Genomic DNA, 27,484 nt, shown 5'->3' with positions numbered 1-27,484 from the left:
CTGCACTTAGATGAGTCAGAATCCATTAGCGAGTTGGAACAGTTGACATCAGGCTCATTCGCTGAATTCAAAAAGTCAATTTATGTTGAGGAAATGAGAGTAAGATTGTGAATTAATGAATCTGTGAATCGGATGTAGAGATAGGTAACTGGAATCTGTATAATGTGACATTATTAGTAGGGTTGGGAAAACACCAGAACATTGGTTCTTCAATGCATCACAATTCTCACCTGGAAGGTTCTGTGAATCTCTTCAGAAAACGTCATAATAGGCTCTGCATTTCCCTTACTGTAAAATAAACCCCTGGCTTAGAAAAGAAAATGCAGTTTCGCAGTTTTCTTGTATATGAAATAAAAGGCCTCAAACCAAAGTTAACATACTGTCTGTAAGAACACAGCTCTGTTTAGCAGCCACCTCAGGAGATTGCTAACAGGCTAACAGGCTATTTGAATAATATTTAGAGTTTGGCCTTAAGTTTAAGACTTTACTGATTGTAAAGGTTCAACATACAAAGTAAAAAAGCTTCCTGAATGTCATTCACAATGTTCAGATGTCCACATTTAGGCCATAACTGCAATAGCTAGTATTACAACTAGTCTGAGTAAGTCACAGTACAGCAGCTGCAGTATTCCATACGTCACGTTTGGACGTCAGTTTTAGTGAGTTATGTTGCAGTGCTATGAAATAATTCATCAGCAGATGAAAAATAAAGACTAAGAACTATACAGTATACAATATGTGACACAAAGAACAGATTTTAGCTAGATTTGTTAGATGGTGAAATAGGCCTAATAAAGGGAACCCTGTCTGCTAAGACATGTAAGCCTCAATATGGTATACTGTCCAGTACTGTTGAAATATGTTGTATAAAGTAGGCAAAATACTTATTACTTATTATATATATATATATATTTTTTTTTACGTGTGTGAACAAAATCAGTGATAACCGATTCCAACTGATGATTCGTGACAGCCCTATAGCCCATCAGCTGATTCCTGAGGCTTCTATGAGTTGAACTGTGTATGTTAGAATAGGAGAAACACTCATCTCGGCTGACCCTGACTTTGACCCTCCCTGTGGGCAGCAGTTGTGTAGAGGGCCTCAACCGTCTGCTCTGCCACCAGCACTTTCCAGAAATAGAAACAGGGCGTGCATGTGTTGGTAAAAAGAAGCCTATTGTCTGAACAACAGTGAAACTCCATAGCTAATGTAGCCATTATCTCTGTGTTGTCAGACCAAACATGCAGGAAAATCCCAGCTTTATTAGGCATTTGATGCACCAGTCAGCAGCTTAGGTATGCTTACCCTATGACCAGACCTGCTTGGAGATTTGTATATGTATATGATAATGGTTTATCTGTCGGCTGTGCTGTTGAATCCTCAAGCAAAGTGCTGACCAAGGCTGCACACCTAAAGCAGCACTTTGTTCCCTTATCCTTATCTTAAGTGGTGAAGGGCGATCTCTTAATTAATCCACTCAAACTGTCACGCCCCCAGCAGGTGAGTGACAGCTGCCTCTCTCTCCTTCAGGTCTGCTCACAGAGACCGAGGAGCAGTGCAATTCACACGATCCTCTGGACATCAGAGATGGATGTCTTCTTTTTTTAAATAAATTTCCATTATCCTCAAAAAGTTTTTATAGAAGAAGAAAAAAAATGTTACCTTTAAAGGGGAAGTCCACCATTTTTTTAAAAAAAATTCAGTGGTTTGATATTAAATGCTCGTTTAGAGAAATTTACCGACTCAGAGTTCTTCACAGTGGTGGTGACAGGAACCAGACGTCTAAAGCATTTAGTGCCCTGTTACACTAAATGGTAGCACATAACACATTGAATGATGCCTGAAACATTGTTTTATTGTGATTCTGAGATAAAATTTTCATACAACTTCACATATAAAAGTGCATGTAGGTTCACTAGTAAATAAAATTGCTATTGTTGTGTTGTTCACATCACAACCCCAGGATTTTATCACCACCTTTATCACTACCTGTAAAGGTAAGTTTCTCTAAAATAATCCATTTAACATCAAACCACTCCATGACTTTATTAACATCACAATGGTTTAATCATGTAGAAGTTGTGAAAATACTGTGGAATCCCCTGATAAGAAAGGTTGTTAGGCACGATGCAAAGAAAAAAATACAACAAGATAAAATACATCAATAAATTGTTCAATAAATAATTCAGTGGTCACAATAAACAATTCCGGCAAGGAAGATTATTCCACAGCCAGCACGATGAGTATTTTAAGGGGAGATGAGATGTAACAAAGTAATTCGGAGTGGTTTCATGTGAAGTGGTTTCTTTTCAGTGGTGATGATAGGAACCAGGAGTCACAGTTTCTACAATGGAAATATGGACATTTTATTTACTATCCAAAACCACCAGTGAACCTACACATCTTCTGAGTTTTTATATGTAATGTTGCTGATGGTAAAATACAGATATATTACTTTGGGTACTATTTTGCCGAACAACACCCTCGCGTATCCCTCCACCATGAATGTATTACTTTTTTTTTTTCAGCCAAAACCTTCATGCAAAGCTATTGTAAAACACTGTCTAAGTTATGATCTGTTTGTTACTATTTTTCATAAGGAAGCTATTAGAGCATGAAATGCTTCGGACGTCTGGTTTCTTTCACCACCACTGTGAACAATTCTGACTCAGTAAGTTTCTCTAGAACGACATATTTCACACCAACCACATGTCAGCTATTTAATTATATAGAGATTTTGAAACATTGGTGGAATTCCCTTTAATAAGTGCATTAATACAACCGGAACTATCTATTTTACAACATATTGCTAACCATTGCTCTGCATTTACATGATATGACCACATGAGGGGGCACTTTACCACCCTGTGACGTGCATCTCTCCTGAACTGATTGGCTTGCTCCTCTGTGTGCTGTGTTATTTTAATTAGACACTTAAACTGGCCACAGAGCAATAAAGATCAGGGCTTCACATAAAAGAAAGCATCTTTACTCATCTACTGCTGTCACTAGGACAGTAAAATTGCTTATGAATGTTATTTATGTTGTCGTCTCAGTGCTCACAGATGAAGATCCCATCAAGTGAACAACTCGCAAGAGCTTCATCATAGAATTGTTCCTGGATTAGATGCCACTCAGTGGAGTTACGAGACATCACACAGATCCTGGTTGGCTGCCTTGATGTGTTATCAGGCAGACATGCTCCCAGACTAAACATGACCTAGATTATAACATAGAATTGCATTGTTGGGCAGCCATTCACCCAAACCCTGTTTCACTTCTTTTACATGCTTTTACATGCTCTCTCTGAGAGCTGGATCTGCTTTCAATAGGCCGAAACTGAGCTGACAATGAATAAAAACAGTTTACCAAAAGTTAACTTATTAAAATTATTACAGCACGCAGGCTGCAGGATGTGCCATGACATCAAACATCCTTGACAACAGTGAACGGTTGGTTATCTGTTGTCCAAGACAATGAATTCCATTATTTATTCGAATTTGAATTATATTTTGCACTTTGATTCTGTTGTTTGTCATTTTTTCCAGCGTTTCAAAAACTGAGATGGCTAGTCTGTTGTTTTGCTGTATTGTGCGTGTCGAGCAGGATGTCGGGTTTTAGGCGATATCAAACCTGTCTGATGTTGCTAAGCTAATGTAAGCTAATGTACGTCAGATGTAGCAGCAGTAGTAGGATCGCTCAACTCAGCGTCCATTTAGCATCTCTCAGCTGTGAATAGCTTTGTCGTTTCCGCTTGTAGCGCATTGTGGGTCAGTTCAGTAGGATAATATACTCAAAATTTGACAGAGGACAATTTTTTGAACATGCTGTCACCAACCTCAACTCACCACTTAGAAATGCACAAGGATAGAAGAGGACAGTGAGGAGCAGATTTGTCAGTTGGAACTCGCTCTCCCTCAGCTAGGTTAGCTTCAGTGGGCTAATTAGCCATCATTTTGTAATCCAAAACATGTTTTGAGAAGTCCAAACATAACATATATACATTTTATGGACAATTTTGTGGTCTGACTGCAGGCTTTGCTTTAGAAATGTGGTGTAGTGCTTTTCTTTTTGTCATTGCTAGCTGTGTAGCTTTTAGCTTGCTAAGTAGCAAACTATCAGAGTAAATGAAGTCATGAAGTCATGTATAGATAGAGCAGTTTGCTACATAAATCTCAGAGTGCACATAGCAAATTGAATGTCATCGTTTGTGAAATACTAAGTGTTTGATAGTATTTTATTGCTATTTTTATAAACAGCTTTGTTCGCCATGTTTAGGGGGTTTGAAAAGCCGAATCAATGATTTCTGGGCAGGTTTTGCTACTGAAATTGATTTGTTTACCTAGTCCCTCATTTTTCTAATCTCATAAACTTCAGTTAGCCCAAAAAAAGTAAGGGAACGGCCCTTAAGACAGCATCTGGGATTCCCCCAAGGGGCCAAGGGTATATTAAAATGAGGATTGAAACAGGCAGTGATTCTGAGTGTGCATGTTTTTTGAATATAACTTTGATGCTAATAAATATACTACATACTAAATGTTCCACTTAGCATTAGAAGTTAGTATACATTTTGGAGAAATGTGCAAGAGAGATTCAAGAATCAGGATGAGGAACCTCTGCTGTACTGTATATTCATATACTTCTATATTGCTATTCTCATATACTCATAGAGCTCCATCTGTTGCTCTGTGGCTTCACTGACTTGCTGTCTTGTGTGTTGTTCTCTCCTGCGGGCTCCTCCAGAGCAGTTAGTGTTGACCCCTCTTAGCCAGGAGTCACCCTGCCGGCAGGACCAGCCCATGAGCTCCAACATGTGCTCCCGCCTGGCAGACAGGTTTGAGAAAAGTGAGTCCCCCCCAAACCCACCCCTCTGCCCGATGCAGGCTGCTGCCTGGACCCCTCCACCCTCTACTTCTCCTTGCTGCTTGGAGCCTTTAGGTGCATGACGCTGTTACTCTTTACTAATTTACTCTTTTGCTTCTTTTGCCCTCAGTGCCACACTGCATGGATAGGCTAAAGTGATCATTTGGCCAAATATCAGATTCATACAGTTCTCCTCTTATCTGAAATGAACTGGAACTACAAGGCTAATATAGCTAACAAGTAATGGCCAGGTTAGCATTGTGCAAATACGTACTAGATCATCACATTCTTGCCTCAAACCATATTGAAATGTTAAGTATTCTCAAATAGACTTGTTTATGTGCTGTCCAGCACCATTTGTTTGTTATTTTCTGTAATAACAAACAAAAATACAGACAAAATTCAGACTTTAAGATGGCTGCTACTGTTTTCAGCTAAGCGACATTTTTATCCATTTTTATAGAAAACAGTGCATCATAGTGTCAGACATCACATTAGCAAGTCTATTTGAGGTTACTTAACTCAACACAGCTTAAGGGAAGTGTATGATAATGTAGGTATGCAGTTTGCACAATGCTAACCTGTTAGCTATTAGCTTCCATTACTTGTTAGCTACATTAGCCTTGTAGCTGCAGTGCAGAACCAAAGATGCAAACTTCAGACACCAGACAGGTCTGTCTAATCCACTGCAGTTGGGGAAAACTGTGTAAATTTGATCTTTGGTCCAACTACCGCTTTAACAGAAACTTTCTAACTTACACACAGAGCAACTGGCTCTATTCACATATTCTAACTGCCCTGGGCATTTTGTGCTATTACATGTTCTGACCTGCACACATAAACAGCATGCATGATGGGACACACCAAAATGCATGCAGCCATTCCAAAACAACAAACAACAGGTTCTTTTCATTTGTATGTCTGTGTGTGTGTTAGAAATGGAGGCTCTAGCTGCAGAGGGTTGCATGGCTGTTTAGGGGTGTAAATCTCTGCCCACACGATGATTTGATTTTATCAAGTATGATTCTTTAGAGAATGATTCAGTGCATCATGAAATCTCCAATTGCACCACAATTTAATTTGTGATTTTGTGGAATACAGTAAAAACAACACACTAGGTTTTCTATGCTGGAAAATAGACCCAGAATTTTATTTTGGTCAAAAAATTAGTGTGTACTTAATGTTTGTACACAGGAAGGTATATACTTTCCTGTCAGCGTGAAAGCAGCTCATTTTAGTAGCGGTAATACATACAGAACAAACTGAAACCAAAATATTAGTAGATGGTAAATAGTAAAATCTTGTGGTGTTTGAGGCTGCTAATGTCAAGAGTATCCAAGTTTGTAATTCTTTTTTAATAAGCTAGAGATATTATAAAGAGGAGGCAGATCACTGGTTGAAATATGAATGGGAAAGCTTGTAACACTCAACATGGCGTCTGTTTACGATGAAAGCCTTGCCCTTCAAGAAAAAGAACCAGTCAGCTTGCTGGTTATGCCAAGAGGGAAAACCGCCTTCCCTCATTGTCAAGATCTGCACAAGCGCAGTAGCCAGAACAGCCTGAAAAAGCCAAACGCTACAAACTATTTATGTGTTTTTTTGTTAGATTTTACCAGTGATTACAAATTTGTTTGTAAAACTGTATTTTGACCTTCTGTTTTGAGTATTTTGGTTTCTCCCCATTCAGAGAGATAGGAGTCTGTTCTTGTATGGCTGGAAATAACTGCCCGGTGGTGTGGCAAAGATGGCCGCTGAGTCTTTCCTATGAGGACTTTGAATAAGGTCCAGGCAGCTTACAAGCCAAGACACTCTCATATATATATTCTCAGAAATAAATGCAATGGAGAGTGTGATAGCTAGCAATCCAGACCAGTAGGAAACCTATTCAGACTGCACCTTGAGTTAAGACTATCTCTCTCTATGGCAGAGAGTTGCTGAATCACTTGTTCAGTTACATCACTGACCATCTTTCACTGCAGGACTCGTGAATGTTTTGAGTCGTAAAAATCAAACATTTTGAAAGTATCGAAAGCCCTACTATCACTCAGGAGCTCAATCAGATAGCCAAAGATCTTGTTTCCATCTCACACTGGCAGGTCATCCAACCATCACTTGCTTCCAACCTGGAAAACAGCTTGTGAAAAGACTGTAAAAAAATCCCTAGAAAGGACATAATAGGGTTAAAATCAGGCTAAAAATCGTTTTGTGTAGGGCCAACTGTATTTTTATAGCATGGAAACCAAACCCTAGTATACTATACTAACCACAACTAAATGCTACTTGTGACAATCTAGTTTCCCCACAGAAATGCATGGTTTTATAAATGTGTCATACAGTGTTATATCACTTGCAGACCTACTCTCCAAAAACTCTCAGGTTTAGTGCAAAATCCCTTTCAACCACTGCGGTGCAGCCTTTGTTATCCTCCTGGAAATAAATTTTCTGCTCTGACATAACACTGATTTGTCCTATTGAGTATTATTGAATTGATTATCATTGATTCTAACATTATAAAACTGATGCAGCTGAATCACCACCTTGATGCATATTTACACCCCTAATGACAGTGGCTGGTGGGCGGTGCATGGGGTCCCTCGTGGCTGGCTTGCTGGGGCCTGCGAGTGTGCAGCTGCGTTTTGCGAGATTAGCCCGGGTTAGGATTAGACGCAGGTGAAGTTGCCGAGCTGACAGGGTGAGGATTACTTGGGCCTTGCTCACTCTGTGTGCGTAAGAAGCTTTCTCTCCTCGCTCGCCCTCTCCATCTCCGCGGCGACCTGGCCCGGTACACCCCGGGGTCCGCACACAGCAACAGAGACCCACTGGTCAGTTTGGAAACGGAAGCATCATGGCACGGAGAGGGCGGGCCCAGGGCCAGACGGCAATCCGTAGGTAACCTGCTTCCTGAGCTACAGTGTGGCCTGACCACATGCTGGAGGGAATTACGGTCAGAGAACAGGACGGATCAGCGGGACATGAACCTTCCCGCTGACCGTCAAAAATTTAGGGGCACATAGCTTTTCTAGTTTTTTTTTAATAAACGAGCTTGTTTTCCTTGCTGTGTTCCAATAATTTAACATATTAAAGACTAATTTATTTTATTTCTTTTGAGAACAGCATTACTACAGATAAAAATTTATGTGTTAATCTCTGACCTCACAATAATTCAGTTATTTAGTTAGATCAGATTTGATTATTTTGCTAACATTTTGAGTTATTTAAAAAAATCATACAAGTAGACATGCAAATATTCGTAACAATTTAACAATTGGAATTTAACAGTTGGAAAAGGAAACTGTTGATCATTATTTAGGCAAAATCTGCTCTTCATACCAAGGAAGACAGTTTGATGCATACAAAGCTGAATGGGGACACTGGAAGTGGAGGTGCTGAGGGGGCTGCAGCCCTCCCAGATTTAAGGTAATGCTTCATTTTCATTATGGAGAGCCGATTGGCTTCTCTTAGCAAACTTTAAAAAATTAGCTAATGTACTTATGTCCCATGTTATGAATACATTTTATTCAGTGTGATTTTTGATGTGTTCCCAGACTATAGACTACCGAAGTTGTGCTCTATTGCCCACGTTAGAAACTCCAGGCAGTCATTAGACTGGCAGCCTCCTTAAAAACCACGCAAACTAGCAGTGTGCTAACTTAGCCTTACAAGCTGACTTGCACAGGCTACACTATTCAACATGACCAGACTGAAAGTATTTTTCACCTCTTTTAATACCCTTCTGGTCATCCTTGAAAACGGCACAATCCACAAAGACATATGGCCGCAATAGCCTGTGTTCTAGCAATTTATCTTACCCATCATGCAGTCCAACCGAGCATGCTCTTATCATTAGTATAGCATAGTAGCTCAGTTTCTTTAAATGTTTTGTTGTATTTTTAACATTAATTGACTACAGATGTAATAATACTACTTACCTCTGATAAGGTGATTTAGGCTATCAAAATATCCTAATTATTCTTTTAGTGCTGGTAACATTTTCTGATAAGGACATACGCCAGCTTCTTGTTCAGATTTTCTGTTCCATCTTAAATCGGCAGCAGTTACATTCTGGCATCCGAGGCATTATAATAACTGCTGCACCATTTAACGCGGAACTTTAAAATTCGAACAAGAAGCTGACTTCAGCTTCATAGTTTTAATACTGGTAGTATTTCTTTAATAAGGTGATTTAAACTAAAAAAAAATCCTACCTAGAGGTTTTATGTACAGAGCTACCTATAAATTTGCACTATGGTAGGAAATTTTGACAAGCCTTACTTTCGTGTAGCTTAGTGATGTGAAATTGATGCTCAGAAGCGTAAGCTTGCATGTAGCACTATTAGTATTACGACTCTTTACAACCTCATAATTCAGAGGTTCCAGTGACATATGGGAGAGCAATATACACGACAAAACGTATCAGTTTGTAGGACAAGTTCTATTGTGTATAAGCCAAATATTTAGTGCTGACACTTTAAAATTTTAGCACCCCCAGCTCAACACATCTTCCGTGTCCCTGAGTGCTGCACCCAAAGTATTAGAAAATAGCTGTTTAATGCTAACAAAAGCTTTGCACGTATTCGTTCAAGAGTTGTCACGATTAGGGATGTGCATGGGTACTCAAGTACATGGTTAACCGGTTAAGGTGCCATACTCTGAATTCACTACTCTGATATTCATGACATTCATCGAGGGAAGACAGTCAAAACAAGTCAGTGAAATGCGAGTTTTGTTTGTATCTTATGTTGCTAGAGCCTGGCAGAGATAGCACAGATGCACCAAACTAGGCTAACTAGCTGACGTTAGCTAGGCTAAGAAACAATAAAAATACATTTCTCTGACAGACATGTTAGCACATCGTCCACTGAGGAGGAAATACCTTGCATAGAAAATGACGGTTCCTAATCAGCATTCAGCGCGACGCTGGTTAGCTCTGTTAGCTCATCTGAAGAGGCAGTTACCTCTGTTACTCATCCAACACGAAACTGATTTCCCTCGGCTGCTTTTTTGAATAATTAGTCAACACCAATGCTGTCACCTAAAAAGGAGTCCATTTTTTGTGGCAGTGTTTGGGACACAACCCTGGTCATGATACCAAAATCTTTATTTTGTTACAGATACCAACGCTCATTAAAAACGTTAAAAACTCTCACCACTGTCTGGACACCTAATGTTTTTTGGAATTAATATTTTTTACATACAAAACTGTTCAAATATAGGCAAAATGCTCTGTCAACCTGGTGCTAGCTTAGCTAATTAAAGAACCGAATGTATTAAAAGTATCGAGAAAGTATTTAACTTCCAGTACTTTGGGCAACGCTAACTTGTTCATACTTAATGAAAAAGTAACAGCATGAAAATTCAAGTGTTAAAAGAAGGCCAGGTGGCCCCAAGTTTTGATGAGCAGTGTGTGAGCGTACGCTACAGTGGCTATGCTTTGGCTTCGATCTGTATCGCTGTTGTAAGGCTAAGCTAATGTAGCCTTCCTCCCTCACTGTGTTTTTGATGTGGCTCCAGGGCTGCTGTGTTGATGAAGCTTTAAATCCCACACTAATATTGCCATGCGACGCCTTTGAGAACAGCGTGATTACACTCAGGCTAATTAGTAGCAGCACTAGCGGCCGAGCGCTCTGAAATGATACGGCCTCCTAAATGAACTGCAGTGCAGCTCAGAGAAAGAACGAGTGCATCGTTACACAGCCGCTGTCTGAATGAATAATGCAGGCCTGCTCCATTCATTATTCAAAGGCATGTCCTGCTTTTTAGTAGTGAAAGTTGGGCCAGAGGCCAAGCTGTGACCTGACTGACCTTATACATTGCTATAGGTCAGGTGTAGTGTCCAGGGCCAGACAGAAGTGACCAGTGGGGGGTATGTACTAAACAAGCAGCCGGAAACGCTCTGTTTTTGATCTTTGTGTGGTTTCGGGTTCTGTGGAATCCCCTCGGGGTCATGCTGAGCTTTGGCTAGTTTGGTGTATTCAAGGGATCCCCTTAGGGTACTTAAACATTTAACGTTGCACTGATGATTGACATTGACCAGTGAAAACTGCTCCAATGTAGGTCAGTATGACAGATAGTAGTAATATTTTTCTGGTGTAAATCTAATTGTATTGAGTCCACAGCGTTTATTGAAAAATAAATATAAAAGGGGCATTCCAACCTATAGCTTAATGTCATTTATAATGGTATATGATATTACATAGTGCAGCATTTCATCCCTCAGCCTCATTTGTTTTGACAAAATTCAAGATGTTATCCATTTTAGATTGGAAAGATTGTATACAGAATTCAAGAATGTATCCGTTTTGCGTTTTTGTCCATCAGTGTTCTTTTTACTACAATTCCCAGTATGTCTTACGCAAATACATCACACAACCTTTGAGAATCCACTCCTACCTGATAAAGAAATCCATTGATGTAGAAACAAACCCATACAGGTATATTAAGCTTCCTAGCAGCGAGATAGGTCACTTGGTTTAAAGGGTTTAAAGACTAATCAGGTTTATTTTGAGAAAGACAATACTACACATTAGTTTACTGTTAGAAATAAAGGTTCTAAGTGCAATTGTGAACCTTAAATAAGTTAATCACAGGTGAAAAGTACATACAGTGGTGTGACAAAGTGTTTGTCCCCTTCCTGATTTCTTATTCTTTTGCATGTTTGTCACACATAAATGTTTCAGATCACCAAACAAATTGAAATATTAGACAAAGATAACACAAGTAAACGCAAAATGCAGTTTATAAATGAAGATCTTTATTATTAAGGGAAAAAGAAATCCAAATCTACAGGGCTTTGTGTGAAAAAGTGATTGCCCAATTAAAACATAAATTAACTGTGGTTTATCACATCTTCGGAAAGTTGAGTTCAGTTTCTCTAGCCACACCCAGGCCTGATTACTGCCACACCTGTTCTCAATCAAGAAATCACTTAAATAGGACCTGCCTGACAAAGTGAAGTAGACCAAAAGATCCTCAAAAGCTAGACATCATTGCTGCGATCCAAAGAAATTCAGGAACAAATGAGAAACAAAGTAATTGAGATCTATCAGGCTGGAAAAGGTTATAAAGCCATTTCTAAAGCTTTGGGACTCCTGCGAACCACAGTGAGAGCCATTATCCACAAATGGCGAAAACATGGAACAGTGGTGAACCTTCCCAGGAGTGGCCGGCCGACCAAAATTACCCCAAGAGCACAGCAACGACTCATCCAAGAGGTCACAAAAGACCCCACAACAACATCCAAAGAACTGCAGGCCTCACTTGCCTCAGTTAAGGTCAGTGTTTATGACTCCACCATAAGAAAGAGACTGGGCAAAAATGACCTGCATGGCAGAGTTCCAAGACGAAAACCACTGCTGAGCAAAAGGAACATAAAGGCTCGTCTCAGTTTTGCCAGAAAACATCTTGATGATCCCCAAGACTTTTGGGAGAATACTCTGTGGACTGACGAGACAAAAGTTGAACTTTTTGGAAGGTGTATGTCCCATTACATCTGGCGTAGAAGTAACACATCATTTCAGAAAAGGAACATCATACCAACAGTAAAATATGGTGGTGGTAGTGTGATGGTCTGGGGCTGTTTTGCTGCTTCAGGACCTGGAAGACTTGCTGTCATAAATGGAACCATGAATTCTGCTGTCTACCAAAAATCCGGCCATCTGTTCGTGACCTCAAGCTGAAGCGCACTTGGGTTCTGCAGCAGGACAATGATCTAAAACACACCAGCAAGTCTACTTCTGAATGGCTTAAGAAAAACAAAATTAAGACTTTGGAGTGGCCTAGTCAAAGTCCTGACCTGAATCTGATTGAGATGCTGTGGCATGACCTTAAAAAGGTGGTTCATGCTCGGAAACCCTCCAATGTGGCTGAATTACAACAATTCTGCAAAGATGAGTGGCCACAATTCCTCCACAGCGCTGTAAAAGACGCATTGCCAGTTATCGCAAACGCTTGATTGCAGTTGTTGCTGCTAAGTGTGGCCCAACCAGTTTACCAGGTTTAGGGGGCAATCACTTTTTCACACAGGGCCCTGTAGGTTTGGATTTCTTTTTCCCTTAATAATAAAGACCTTCATTTATAAACTGCATTGTGCGTTTACTTGTGTTATCTTTGTCTAATATTTCAATTTGTTTGGTGATCTGAAACATTTATGTGTGACAAACATGCAAAAGAATAAGAAATCAGGAAGGGGACAAACACTTTGTCACACCACTGTATTTGTACCTTTTCATAACCTAAAATTTTTAAACAGAACAATAAAATAAAAAGCCTGGAGACGAGATGGGGTGTGTGGAGTCAATACAACTTAGAAAATATCATTTCAATGGATTATGGTACAATAATGTTCTCTGACTAAAGGTACTGAGATGCACTCTTGAGGGTACCACCCCAGTGACAAGAGGAAGAGTGTGTGAAAATATCTGACCTCACGACAATTTGATTATTCATTTCGTAATTTGATTATTCCCCTTCTGTATCAGCCAGCTAGTGGAAACAAATATACAGCCCACCTTTATATATAAACCCCAGAGTGCTGATGGTTTATCAAAAATTTCTCTAATCCTCAAAATACGTCATCAGAAGGGGGCTTTCCTGGTCTTTATACTAGAAAATCTCACTCAGGAGACTTTTGTGGCACCACTTTAGGAGGCAAAGAGGCATGTTTACCAGAGATTTAGTGCTCATTCAGTTTTTCATTTTGGTCAGTGTCCCTTTAAAATTTGTATTGTAACAGTGCTGCTATAATATATTTTTTCATATCTAATCTAATGTTTTTTTAGATCTAACTTTTTTTTAGATCTCCTAACAAAAATATACCAGCACAGTTCCTTTTTATAGCTAGAGATTCTATTGAAAAGCAGCTGAATGCTGCACTGAAAGATGCTTTCATAAAAGGATGTTAAAGGCTGCATTGTGGCAGCTCTGAGTCGTAGATGTTTCTGTTTGTTTTTGAGCTGCAGTGCATGCTGGGAGCCTAAGGCCACACCCTTATTTAACTGTTGTTGAATGCAGGGATGTCCTCAAGGGTAAACTTCACACTGCAAACATCAGGCAGTTTCACTGGCACCCAAGAGGACTCCTCTCTAAGTCTGAGTTTACTAATTACTGCCAACATATTTCTTCTGATTTGCTGTTTCTGTTTCTCTACTTATTTCATCATGATTGGTTCAGTCATTACCTTTTTTCTGTTTCATCACTGTTATGAAAACATTGTAATGACTTTAGGTTTTGAAAATACCTTTTGAAAACAGTAGATGAACAGTTCATGACAAATGGACCAGTAGAAATTTTATACCAGTTTTTTTAAGGGCTACTATGGAAAAAAAATATCCTCACTTTTAAACAAGTAATGGATGAAGTATGTAAACACTGGTTTTGAAATATTCGCTCAACAGTTCATACAACCCATATATGGAAACTAAGCCCATTTTCAATCATTATTTTTGTGATGTCACAAAAAAACAATGCATTTACATATATAAACCTATTCAGCCTACAGCAGTTTAGCTCCACCCATTCACATTGAAGTTATAAGCAGTGTTTCAGTCTGGACTGCTTCTTTTCTTGCACAAGGCAGCCAGTTAAAACAGAGCTCATTTACATATAAGCCCACCGGACAAAATATTAGTCACCTGTGACTGAAATGTAACTAATAGCATGTAATACCTCCGCAAGCACGAATAACAGCTGTGATTCGATTTGGCATGGACTGGACAAGATTCTGAATATAGGCAACATCAGTGTTCAGCCACTATTGCATCAAAGAATTGCGCGGTTCGGCCAGATTTCGTAGATGTTTCCCTGGCGTCTTTCGTTATACCAGGTAGTCCCACAGATTTTCAGGAGGATTCAAATCTGGGGATTTTGCACGACAGTCCAGATGTGTGAATGCTCCTAACTGCTCAGTCACATTTGCATGGTATGCAGTTCCCTGCGTAGTATTCTTTCAGAAATTAGTTGTGAAGGACCTGCATTGACTTCTAGAAGCAATTCTTGCCTGGAAGCGAAGCAATTTTAATTCACAAGCCGTGAAACACGCCGGCAGTCCCTGCCTGTCGGCTTCATCTTTTGGCCAGAATTCTGATGAGAATTTCCTGTAGACTGGGATTTTTGCCACTGCTGATAGACCCGTATGACTGTACGCTTTGATACACCTGCAAATTCAGCTACTTCCTTCACACTATGGCCTCTGAAATACAAATACAATCACTCCTTTTTGCCAATCATTAACATCTGCTTTGTAACTCATTGTCCACACATCGAGCGAGACATTCACTGCACTGTACCACCTTTTCTCAATCTATGAATCTCATTGCACACCGCAGATATTTATAGCCCAATCATCCTCATGCAGGGCCATCTGCAGGAGCCTGAAGTTACTACCACCTTAAACATGCAAGGTGACAAATTTTTTGTCTAGGGAGCTTATCAGCCTTAAATGCATAGTAACAAAAACAGCCTGTATAATTGTAAGGGATAAAGAGGGGTTGGGAAAAAATGGTTTAAATGTTTTTGACACACACATATTATAACTGGACCTTAGTGGAAAGAATAAAAAACAAGAGAAATGTAGAATGTGGGCCCTTTAATTTATACTAACAATTTTTGACAATGTGAATTTGCGGATCTGGAGCCTTTTACAGTGTGTGAAAATTTCAGGCAAATGGATGAGTAGAAGTAGTCCAAAATTAGAATTTAAAGTTATGGATGTTTTTTGTTCCTCGGTGGAGTTTACATGTCAGACATACAAGGTTTTGCTACCACAGCAATTATAATGAAATATCGTTCAATTTACTATACTACAATATGTTGTCAATAGAATACAATATATGTAAATGTATTTTCAGTGCATTGCATTTTTGTATGGGACAAAATAGAGACTGTAATGTTAATGTGAATGTTTATATAGCTGAAGCTCTGCCAGGTTGGCATATAATGTGTAGCTCTTGCATGCCTTCTGCTCTGTCAGTGTCCTGCAACTGAATCTGTTGATAAGTTGCTGAACCCACACCTCTGCATCATTAATCACTCACTAATGTCACTGCGCCTCGTCATCGATGAGTAACCGTAAAGTATCGACCCGTCTCTGCACAAATTAGAGTCGTCCACTACAGCCGTCTCTATTGATTACCTACAGAGGGGTCCTGGAGCAGCGTAAGGGGAGAGAGGGAACAGCAGAGTGTGAGATAAGCTGGAGATCACAAGATGAAAGCTTAAAGTGATTCAGCACTGTTCCTTTACCCTGCTTTAGATCAAGCACTTTCACTGATTGGATTACCTGACGATTCTTTAGGAATTGATTCAGTGCATCATCTGAAATTTCAACATGGTTGGAACTGATTCCTTAGCGAATGATTCAGTACATCATGACTTCTCAAATTTCACCATGATTAGATTAAATTCTTCAGGAAATTATTTAATGCTTCATGAAATCTCAATTTCACTTGGATTTGATTTGATTCTTTAGGAGATAGTTCACTTTATCATGATATCTTAAATTTTACTGTGAATCGATTTGATTATTCAAGAAAACAATTCAATGCATAATCTGAAATTTCACCATTTGATTTGATTCTTAAGAAAACAATTCCATGCATCGTTTCAGATTTCACCATGATTTAATTTGACTCATTAGAAAATGATTCGGTACATCATAAATTCTCAAATTTCCCCACAATTTGATTCCTCGGAAAATGATTCAGCGCGTCATTTCAGATTTCTTTATGATTCAGTTCAATTTATTAGAAAATCATTTAATACATCACGAAATCTTAAAATTCACCATTATTTGATTCTTAAGGAAACCAATCAATGCATCATGAAATCATGAATTTCACCTTGATTTGATTTGATTCTTACGAAAGCAACTCAATGCATCATCTGAAAATTTCACCATTGGTTTTGATTCTTTGAGAAACAATTCAGTGCATCATTTCCGTTTTTAGCGTGATTTAATTTGATTCATTAGAAAATGATTCAGTACATTATAAATTCTCAAATTTCACCACAATTTGATTCATCAGAAAACAATTTAGTGCATCATTTCAGATTTTTTTACCGTTCAGTTTAGTTTATTCAGTTTAGAAAATCATTTAATACATCATGAAATTTCAAATTTCACCATGATTTGTATTTTTAAAAATATGATTCAGTGACTCATGATATCTCAAATTTCACCATGATTCAAGTCAGTGTGATTACATTTAAACGTCTGTGGTTGGAGGAACTCTTTACTCAGTAGTGGAATATAGACATTAAAAACAATTCTTGTATTTCAGAATAGCCTAGAAATTTTGTTTTGGCCAAAAATTTCCATATACTTTATTGAATAATGTTGTAATAGTTTGGGGCATGATTCTGACTTTGAAAGTCAGTGCATTTGGCCACCTTCAGATGCGTTTTCACACCTCTCATCTGTTCCACTTTCTGTATTGATTTTATGACGCAGGACCTGGTTATGTATTATAGTTTCCTTCGATAGCCATCTGCTGCACATTGGCTCCAGTGGATTGGGGTGTGCAGTCTGGAGTCACATTGAAACTGAATCATAAATCGTGGCCCCAGTAAAATGGAGTTACAGGGCACTCACTGACCTGCACTGCCCTATGTTACAGTGTGCAGGGTTTTGCCTTACAAGATAAGGGCTTCTGCGTGGTTGCCATGGTTACACTCAGCCGCTAATAGCAACCTAGACATCGTGATTAGGTTCTGCATGAGATTTTTTGGCTGTTAGGTACCAACAGTGCATGCAGTGAATACAGCGATAGAGGTGAAACAGTGCTGGTGGGCTCCGGGTGTGTGTGTGTGTGGTCTGACGTAAGGAAGACGCTCGTGCCCTGCGAGTTTCAGCTGGTAGAAAGGCACATGTGACTGCATTCTTCAGTGATGAGTGAGATAATACCTTTGTTGTTGTGGTCATAAGCATTACCTTGTATTTTCACAGGAGCGATCACCACACTAATCACCATTGCTTTAAATATAACAGCATCGGCTCTACCAAAACAGTTCTTATGTCAGCTGGTCCCTGAGCACCTAGTGAAAACATATAAGCCCGATAATCTGGTTTCAGTTTCGTTTCATTATTTAATGTCTACAGATAGCCAGCAGCAAGTCAAGGAGTGGTTATATCACATGAATTGCATGCCAGATACAGTCTGTGCTAAACATTTTGACTTTGTTATGACTGGAAACTAGTTGTCACTAAACATAAAAACATCCAGGGCAGTGGGCCTCCAGGACCAGGCCTCATTTACCAATATCTTCCTAACTTTTTTCTTAAATTTGTTCTTGAGAAAGGTCCTAAGAAAAAGTCTACGTCAGATTAATGACATGTTCTTAAACCGCAGAACTGTTCGCACCTTTGTGCTCTTGAGTGTTTAGATTCTGTTCTTACCTAAGAACAAAACCCAAGAAAACACTGGTGAATGTCAGAATCTTTTTTAAAAAACTGCATAAGTGGGTTTTAAGAAGAAATATTAGCGTAAGTTTTGCTTCAGACCACTTTGGCTTTTTTTTAACATTTGGATCGTTAGCTATTCGACTCGGTTTAAACCCAATCCTTAAATTTAAAAGTGTCTCCTCAGCTGCCGTTCACACCTCTGCTGATGCCACCATGTTCTCGAATCCTTGCCGGCATGCAATGAACCTCAAAATATGTTGGCTGGCGAAGGATCCACCCGTTGAATCCTTCGTTGCCATGGAAAAGAAGGACACATTTCTCGGCCGCGTACGAAGGAGTCTTCGAAATGGGACGGCCTAGTCGCGCCACTGTGACGCAATCATCCATCAAATTCGGCCTCCGAAGGACGCAGCTCCTGAATTGGAACACAGCTAACATTTAAAGTCTCTCCAGCGCCTCCCATGAGCCTGTGCGCGAGGCTGTTCAGCATGGCCACGCCTCCCTCGCGTCCAGGACGCTACAACGTATAGTTATCTCATATCCTATATGACTAGTATAAAATATATAACTACTCGTTTGTAAAGTCTGGAACTCATTTTTTTTCTTTAACAAATAGTAAAAATCAGGAAGTGTTGACAGGGTTCTCGTGTGTGGACTCAGACCTCTGTTTTTAAGGGCGCCTGTCTCTTTAAGAGCGGAGCCTCTTGCTCTGCGGGAATCGGTGTAGTTGAGGCTGGAACAGGAGCGAAAGGCGGGCTGCTGTCTGGCGCGAAACACCAACGGAGCAGCGAAAAGAGAAAGGAGAGGAAAAAGCCGCCATCATCATCACCAGGTTTCCGGAGATAAACTGAGGACAGGGAGGCGGAGCGCTTTAGGTTTGGCTTCCTCTCAGCAGCAGGAGCCTGGAGTGTGTTAGAGTGTGTTAGAGAGGCCTGAGAGAGAGACAGAGAGAGAGACACGGAGAGAGAGGGAGGAGTGTGTAAACGCGCTCCATCCATCCTTCAGCACCCTCGCGCCAGCTGGGCAAAACCGCGCGCACCTTCATTATTCATCGCGCATGGAAAGAAAAATGTCCGTTCGGCGGATCGGTTTACGCGCTGCCCCGCGCGGCTGAGCGCGCACGAAGACTCCGCTCCTGCAGGCTTTTGTGTGCGCGCGTCTCGGATACAGGTGTGGGGCTCGATCTGGACATGCGCCAATGCGCGAGCTCCTTTAATAAGAGCATTTTTTTTTTTAACGCACATTTTCGTTTATCTGTATTGTTTATTTTATGCTTTTCTGCTTTTGTCTATTTATTTATACTTTTATTTTGTTTAATTTCTATTTTTATGTTTTAATTTGTTTTTTTTATCATCTTTTTATCCTGTTTGTCTTGATTAGTGAACTTTGGTTTGATTTATTTGTTTACCTATCTATCTGTCTTTATGGTCCTCGCATTATTGTATTTTGTTACTGGTTTGTTTGCTTTTGTATATTTTTTTCTGCTTCTATTTATTTTATTAAATTACATTTTTCTGTTTTTTTTTCATTTCCTTCTGTTTTTGCACTCATTATTTATTTTTCTATCAAAACTTATTTTTTTCATCACTTTATTCATCTCTGGCATGATTTTATTGCACTGATTTTATTTTTTAACCACTTTGAAGGTTCTATTAAATAAAGACATTATTATTAATATTAATATTAATAGTATTATTATTATTAACCACATATCCCCAGTCAGAGGTAGCACTAAAGCTTGCCATGACTGTGGTCCTATTGTGTACTAATCAGCACTTTCTATAGAGTTGGAGGTGGGGGGATGATGGGGGTCCCGTGGGTGTAGCACGAGAGGGGCGGTGGTGATGGAGCTTTGGCCTCGAGCCCATTGAAAAGGGAGAAGGGGGTTGGGGATGGAGGGATGAAGAAGGAGGGGCTTGAGGAGGCAGGGGGCGTGAGGAGTTAACATCAGCATACAGTAGAAGTTGTGGCCACCTCAGTGGCGTGTCTCTGTGCTCCACTCTTACTCAACCCGTCCTCTCCTCTCTCTTTCTCTCTCTCTCTCTCTCTCTCTCTCTCTCTCAGGACCCGCTTGCTCGTCCACCGGCTACCGCAAGGCAGACGATGAGATGTCCGGGACCACATCCCAGACGGAGCCCATCGATGCCACAGCCCGAACCGTCCTCCTCAACCGGACTCAGAACACCAAATTCTGCGACAATCATGTCAGGTGAGCTTTTACATGGAGACGCTTTAACCTCGTACACTTAACTGATGCTGTTAATGTGTTCTTATTCAGCAACCGCACTGTGCTAAATTTACTTGATTCAGATGGTTGCATTATTTCCACATGAATAAAACATGAAAATGAATATTACATCACCATCATCTTGTCTTACAGTTTGCTTACTTTTGGTAATAGCTGTGTTAATGTATTATTCATGTGGAAACAATGTACACAAATAAAGTACAAAATAAAGGAAATTCAGCACCACTTATTTCACTGTAGGTGCTGAAATATCACTTTTTTCAACATGTGGATACATAAAACAGTGCAAAATGACTGAAGTATTACAAATCTAAAGTCATATGCAAAAGTTTTGGTGCCTCTGTCAAAATTATGATGCTTTGTTGACAAGTCAGTACAGTCCTCTTTATCTCAGTCCGGTCTTCCGAGCCCCCCCAGACAGTCCACATTTATGCTCAATCCCAACTCCCAACAGAGACCGAGCAAAAATGTGGACCATCTGGGGGTCCCTGACAACAACTGCTCTGCAGGGAACACAAATTTCAGTGCACAATGTCTCTATATGTGCTTAGTTTAACATATTGAAAAAAATGAAACTTAATGTGTGGCATGTGCCCAACTTATGTAACAAATTACGACGTAGGTTAAATTCAGCAAACAAATAGTAATCATGCATTAAAATTTGCAGACGTGTGTTCCCGGTGGAGGACGTCTGAACTTCTTGTCATCTAGAAAAAAAAATGTAATTTGTCCAGGGAGCCCAGACTTTTACATAAGATACAGACGTGAGGAATTACACCCCTAAACTGATGCTTTTCATTCAGTTTTGGAATTTAAAGGCTGTTATCCAATAACTGCTATAAATTGTGCAGAAACTAACACAGATTATTCAGTACCCACTATGAAACTGATATGTAAGTGACGCAGTTACGAGAATTAAAGTGCATACAAGCCTTTGCAGTTAAGGTTTAAGCATCGCAAGCGTTTGGTACATGATTGCTGTCGTTTGCTGTTCTCTCCCTGCTTTCTGTTTCAGAATGAGTTTGGGGTATGATTTCTTTAGAGTAGTCTTTCTTTCTGAGTACAGTGCTGGCTGTTTGGGGTTTGTTTTTAAAATATAAAGACTTCTAGGTAGAGTATTTGGGACAGGAAGTTGCATACATATATGTGTGTGTGTGTGTGTGTATAATTACAGACCAGTTGTTTTTTCTCTGCTTTAAAGGGAAATACCAGCTATTTTTCAAATTTTCTGTATAATTATTCATGTGTACACAAAGTTATTTATGATGGTTTGTGATCTGTGTCGTTTTAGAGAAACTTGCAGAGTCAGAATTGTTCACAGTGGTGGTGTCTGAAGAGTTTAATCCCTCACGGAAAGCTGATACATGCAGTGGTAACAAATACATTGAATGATGCCTGAGACCTTATTTTCACGATAGTTTTGCGAAGGTTTTGGCCTAAAATGAATTTTTTTTAAATACATTCACGGTGAAGGGGTACATGCAGGGTGCTACAACGCACTATAGTCCCCAAGGAAAACTTACGTTTTTCAGAATTCTTACTCATCAAAATTATATATAAAAGCTCAGAAGACAGGTGTAGGTTCACTGGTCATTTTAGCTTGTAAGTAAAATGGTATTTTTGCATTGTAGATATTGTGAACTCCTGGTTCCTATCACCGCTGCTATAAGGAAATGTCAGCAAGACCCTTTTCACATCAAACCACTCTCAATGACTTCTGTATTCTGCTGAACTTTTGAAAAATTAGGTGGATGTCCCCTTTAGATAGTTTTTTCTCTTTCTGTACTATACACTCTCTTTAGTAAAATGTAAATGTTCAGAGCGGTGTTGAATTAGAAGTAGTTACAGTGATCTGTGAGCGTCGGGTGACCGAACAAGGTGAAGGAGGTGATGTTAGTCTAACGGGATTAAGTGCATTTTCTTGATTAAGCACATTTTCGGACTTTCAGCTCTCTCGGAGCGTGTAGGGAATCGGCCGTTTTTTTTCTCCCTCTCTTTCCCACGTTGCAGAGATTGTTTTAAGCATTTTAAACAGCTGATGCTCAGTTAATGCTCAGATAAAGTTGTTAGCGGTGCTTATGCTTCTCTTATTCAACACAGGAAGTCTCTGTGTTACGTGGGTTAATGGGGCTAATGGAATATATTTTACAAGAAGCGACATTTGCAAACGCATCTCTCTCAGCCACTCGTTTTATTCCTCCTGGCTTTCTCTCCCTGTCTGTTCCCGGAGCTCTGTCTGTTTGCTTCATTTGTTCAAGGGTCGGTCCGTTTAGATAGGCTGAGTATGTGCGTATACAGCATAACATGAGGATCAGGTTGAACCTGTTAGGAATCATTAGATAAGCTTGATGCTGCTTGATATATTGTTGTGTTCATATAATAGAATAAACAAGGGCAGAATAAATGAGGCGTTGAGTCGGACACACCATTTGAGTCTGTTGTGCTTTAAGTGGTTTATAAGAACTGTAGGATCCTTTGCTGATGTCCATGTAGGTAATAATAAATAAACTGAGGCTCTTTTAAGCTGTTAAGGCTGTTGAGGCTTTTCTGAAGGATCTCTGAGGTCAGAGTTCAGCTGATGTGTGAGAACAAGTACGCCATTGAGTCTTTTAAAGTCATTAGAAAGGCTGATAAAGAAATGACATTTCAGACTGCAGAGAGTTTAACTGGTATTTGTGTTTGTGTTTGTGCAGTTTTAGGTCCTGACCTCTTGAAAACTAGAGTAAAGCAGAGAAAAGTTTTTTTTAAAACCGAACGAACCAAAAAAAAAAAGTCCATTCTTATTACATATAGATACTTACATATATAGTACTGTGCAGAAGTCAGAGGCCACCCTTTGTTTATTTAATTTCCAGTCAAAATGGCCATTAAGTACACATTATGCATTTGTCAGCATCAGAAAAAGGCAGAAATATATTTAACAGAAAATTACACAGAAGCCTCAACTACACAATACAATATCAAAATGTTTCAGTACTGACCACTGATAAATGGGATAGGGGGTATCTTATATAGTGGGCAGCAACAGACGGTCTACAGTCTGTTAATTTATTTAATTTCCTGTCAAAACGGCCGTCAAGTACAAGTGCCTTTATTACAGTTTCCATTCTTTTTAGGAGGCTTGCTTTCAGTTTTTCAAAGAAATCTGCAAGAATGTTTTTTTCACACCTCCAGAGTTCAGCCATATGCAAAGGTTTCGGTGCCCCTCGTCAAATTACATATTTTGTGAAAGAAGTAAACACATGTTCTAAGGAAAACACAGTCCAGCCCAATTTCAGTGCATAATTGCTGTTAGCTGATCTTAACATATTGGAAAAAATAAAACTTTGGTCTGTGCAAAATTTATATTGTAGGTTTATTTTTTTCCAATATGTTAAACTCAGCAAATACATAGAAATTGTGCAATAAAATGTGCAGTAAATTTCCATACTCAAGTTCCTTGTTACTGGTAAGTATGCTGTAAGTTAATATTCAACTCGAAAATCAGCAAAACAGGTAACTCGACTGGGGATTTTCAAACTTTTACATATGACTATATGACTGAACACATCCTTTCAGACCCGTAGCACAGAGTTATCTTCTCATAGTGGAAGAATGGACAGAAACAGATCTGAAGTAAAAAAGGGGCTTGATTTTCTCCTTTTCTCCTTACGGTTTGTCTGATGGGGACAGTTTTGGTGGTCTACCAGGTCTTGCATGGTTGTTAGAGGTCCTATTTTCTGTATATCTGTATAGGTAGTTACATATACGTGACCCCATGTCCTGACATTGCATAAAAACAAACCTGTGTGTGTTTGATCCTAGTTCAGTTTTCATATTAGTAGAGGAAAATGCCAGCTTTTAGCTTCTCAGTGCTCTGTTTCACACGGAACATTTCCCACACACACACGCACACACACACACACACACACACACACACATACACACACATCATTGATCTGGCAGTTCAGCCTCAATATTGGATTTTGCTCTAAAAGGTTCTATTTTGGCTCCTGAAACAAGATTATGGTGGGTGTGTGGAAGGCCTGTTCTGCCCTGTGATTGGCTGGTGGTGTTTGGAGGCGTAGCTGCACTCTGATTCCTGGTGGGTTCCCGTTCCTCTGCTTGTCAATCATCGCCTGTGTCCTTGCTAGACGAGTGGAAAGTGATCTGTGGGAGATTAAAGGGTTGCTTATTCAAAGCACACTCCGCCTCCTTTATCTTCCTGCATGTTTTATTCACAACCCGGTTTCTGCTTCCACTGCGTTTGTGCAGAACGGCCGGTTGTCAATCATAGCGTAACTGTAGCGGCTCACTCAGCATGAGGCATTATTGTTATCATACTGGCAGTTATGCAGGACTGATGGTCATTACAGTGGCAGCTGTAGTAACTGAACTGAAGCTGTATGGTAGTGCTGGGATATGTGACCTAAAGAACAGGGTGGCATGAAAATCAACCTGCTGTGTGACATCAGACCTGGCCTGGTGCACTTCCAGGTCAGCCCTGAGTGGGTGTTTGATGTCGTTGTGTCGGGTGCGGCGTGTGTTACTCTGTGAACTCTGTGTGTGTGTGGGGTGGCAGAGGGAGTGATATTGTATCCTGTTTACAGAGAGAAGAAACAGACACACATACTTACTTCAGTAACACATAAATACGCCCGAAAGTGTATTTTGTTGCAGTTGTAAGGAAACTTTAAGCAAGGCAAGTTTTTTATATAGCACCTTTCATACACTGCTCACTTTAGAGTGCTTTACAAATGAGAAAATACAAAGATAATTCAAATTAAAGTGTAAAAAGTAAAGGAGGATGGAAGTAAAAATGTGATTAAAACATGATTAAAATAATAGATTTTACATCTCCAAAACAAAAACCTCTACATAATCTGACTTTCTGAGTCAGAACCGTTTACAGTGGTGGTGATAGGAACCGAACATCTGAAAATCTCTAATGCCTAAACAAGATTGCAAGAGGCCTAAAAACGACCTCACCGAAAGCGTTTACGTTAAAACAGTGACAAATATGCTGCCTGATGCCCGAGACATTGTTTTATGATGCATTTAAAAAAGTTTTGGCCTAAAATGTATTTTTAAAAGCTTGTTAATGGCAAAGAGGTACGTGCGAGGTGTTATAGTCCCCAACGAAAACATATATTTTTCTCAGATTTACCTCTGTTTTACCATCATCAACATTGACATTACATAAACAATCTCAGAAGACACTTGTAGTTTCCCTGGTCATTCAGTGTTGAGCTACAAAAAATTGCTATAATTGTGTTGTAGACATTACAACCCCTGGTTCCTATCACTACCACTGTAAAGTAATCATAATCTGGAAGTTGTGTTATTTTTTTGAACCATTATTCATTATCCATTCTTCAAGCAGTTGAATTAGGTGCTCGAAATGTGAATTAGGTGCTCCAGCTCCAGGTTGAAATAAATACCTCGGCCACATGCTGACCCTCTGCAGATAAGACTGGACGCTTTGGCTATTGAGGACAGAACCTATCCTTCCTATACAACCAATACAAAGTCCCTAGCAACCATGTCACTGTTAGCTACATGCATCAACCAGATAGAGGAAGTGCTGCCTGGTTTTGTGTTATGTTTTGTCTTTTTAAAGTGAACAGAAGGGATCAATTTTTTGAAGTAGGGGTGTAAATCTCTTTCTCTGTTTACTGCTTTATTTTCCTTTTTATTATTGTTGATTTTTTTTTTTTTACAATTTTTACAATGTGTAAATTTGAAAATAGCCTGAGAATTAATGTGAGTTCAGAATTTGAAAATTATAGTAATAAATTCCAGTCAATTCTAACATTTAAAAACAAGTGTACTGGTACATTTTTACACCTTTAGTTGCTTTTTGACACAGGGCCTGATGGGTATTGTAGTTTTCTTTGCTGGCCTACTGCTTAAAACATCTACACATCACTGAGATGTGCATCCAAGCAGTTCCTTATAACTGACAGCGTATAGTGCAGTGGTGAGCCGTTACTATTAGAGTTAGGCCTTCAGTTTGGACAATACATGTAAAACCCCTGTCAAAGATTAGGAAATAAACGCCTTTACAGCAATGCTATTTATTGCTAGCACCACTATGGGATTCTAGTACTCTGTTAGCACTAACCTGACAGCAATGCACATTAACATTTTTTGGCCTTCCTAGATTAAACACTGACATTTGACATTTGTAAAAGGCATTCTGTGGCTTGTTTGATGTTTGTAACAGACATTAACATATATTTTACTGTGTGTGTAGCGATTTTACAGTGACTCAGGTCAGTGAAGAGCTCTGGCATAGAGTTGCTGCTGTTTTCCGTTTCTACCAACTATTGGCAGACTAAACCCGATTAGACTATGGCTCATATTCGCAGACAGAGACATTTCTGGGGCTTCTAGAAAACCTATAGTGATGATTTTTATCTCAAAATTAAAATTTCCACCCACTAAAAATCTCAATATGATTGACTGACTCCACTTTCAGTTCCTAATTATGCTAGTGGTTACTCTGACATAGTAGGCCTTCAGTTCAGCTCCTGAAGTCCTAACCAATGGTAGAGCTCACTTGGCTATATCAAGCTAGATACCACAGAGAATTTTCCATTGGGCGTTTGAAGAGTTTAACCTTTTCTTGCCAACCAGAACTTAACAGTGAAATGAGTGTAAAGTAAACTAAAAATGACAGACATGTAGTTTTTTTTTTATTTCACAGAAGTCATTATACCTTCTCTGAAGGCCTGGAAGGCCCTAAGAGTTGTTGTAATGAGTGTTTGATTCTGTTCCACCCAAAGACCTGACCACAGTCGCTGCCCTTTTTTCCCCTTTTTTGCACTTTAAGGCACTCGTTCTGTTTTTAGATCGACAGATGGACAGCCTTGAGAGAAAAGCAGAATTTTCAGACATTTGGGTTTATATTTAGTGTCTTTAACAGCTATTTGTAATGCCTGGAAAACACTTACTGTTGCTTATCATCTATTTAAGGCCCACTCAGTGATGTTCA

At 39.5% G+C, this 27,484-nt stretch overlaps 1 protein-coding gene across 2 annotated transcripts in view; it reads left to right on the top strand.

The window, feature by feature from the left end:
- Nucleotides 1–27,484, top strand: part of atp8a2 (ATPase phospholipid transporting 8A2) — a 104,492-nt gene that overhangs the window by 4,968 nt on the left and 72,040 nt on the right. Inside the window, exons 1-2 of one of the 2 annotated variants that reach the window (XM_036558189.1) lie at nt 18,930–19,430; nt 20,325–20,469. In XM_036558189.1, coding sequence (XP_036414082.1) covers nt 20,369–20,469 — 101 coding nt within the window. In that variant the 5' untranslated portion in view covers nt 18,930–19,430; nt 20,325–20,368. Of the gene's footprint in view, nt 1–18,929; nt 19,431–20,324; nt 20,470–27,484 lie in introns of those variants that run through there. The other variant, XM_036558187.1, reaches the window with a different exon arrangement.

Source organism: Colossoma macropomum, unplaced genomic scaffold (assembly GCF_904425465.1).
Source record: "Colossoma macropomum unplaced genomic scaffold, Colossoma_macropomum, whole genome shotgun sequence".
Lineage (NCBI taxonomy): Eukaryota > Metazoa > Chordata > Actinopteri > Characiformes > Serrasalmidae > Colossoma > Colossoma macropomum.
Note: the sequence above shows the minus strand (reverse complement) of the source record. Positions and strands in the feature narration are given on the sequence as shown.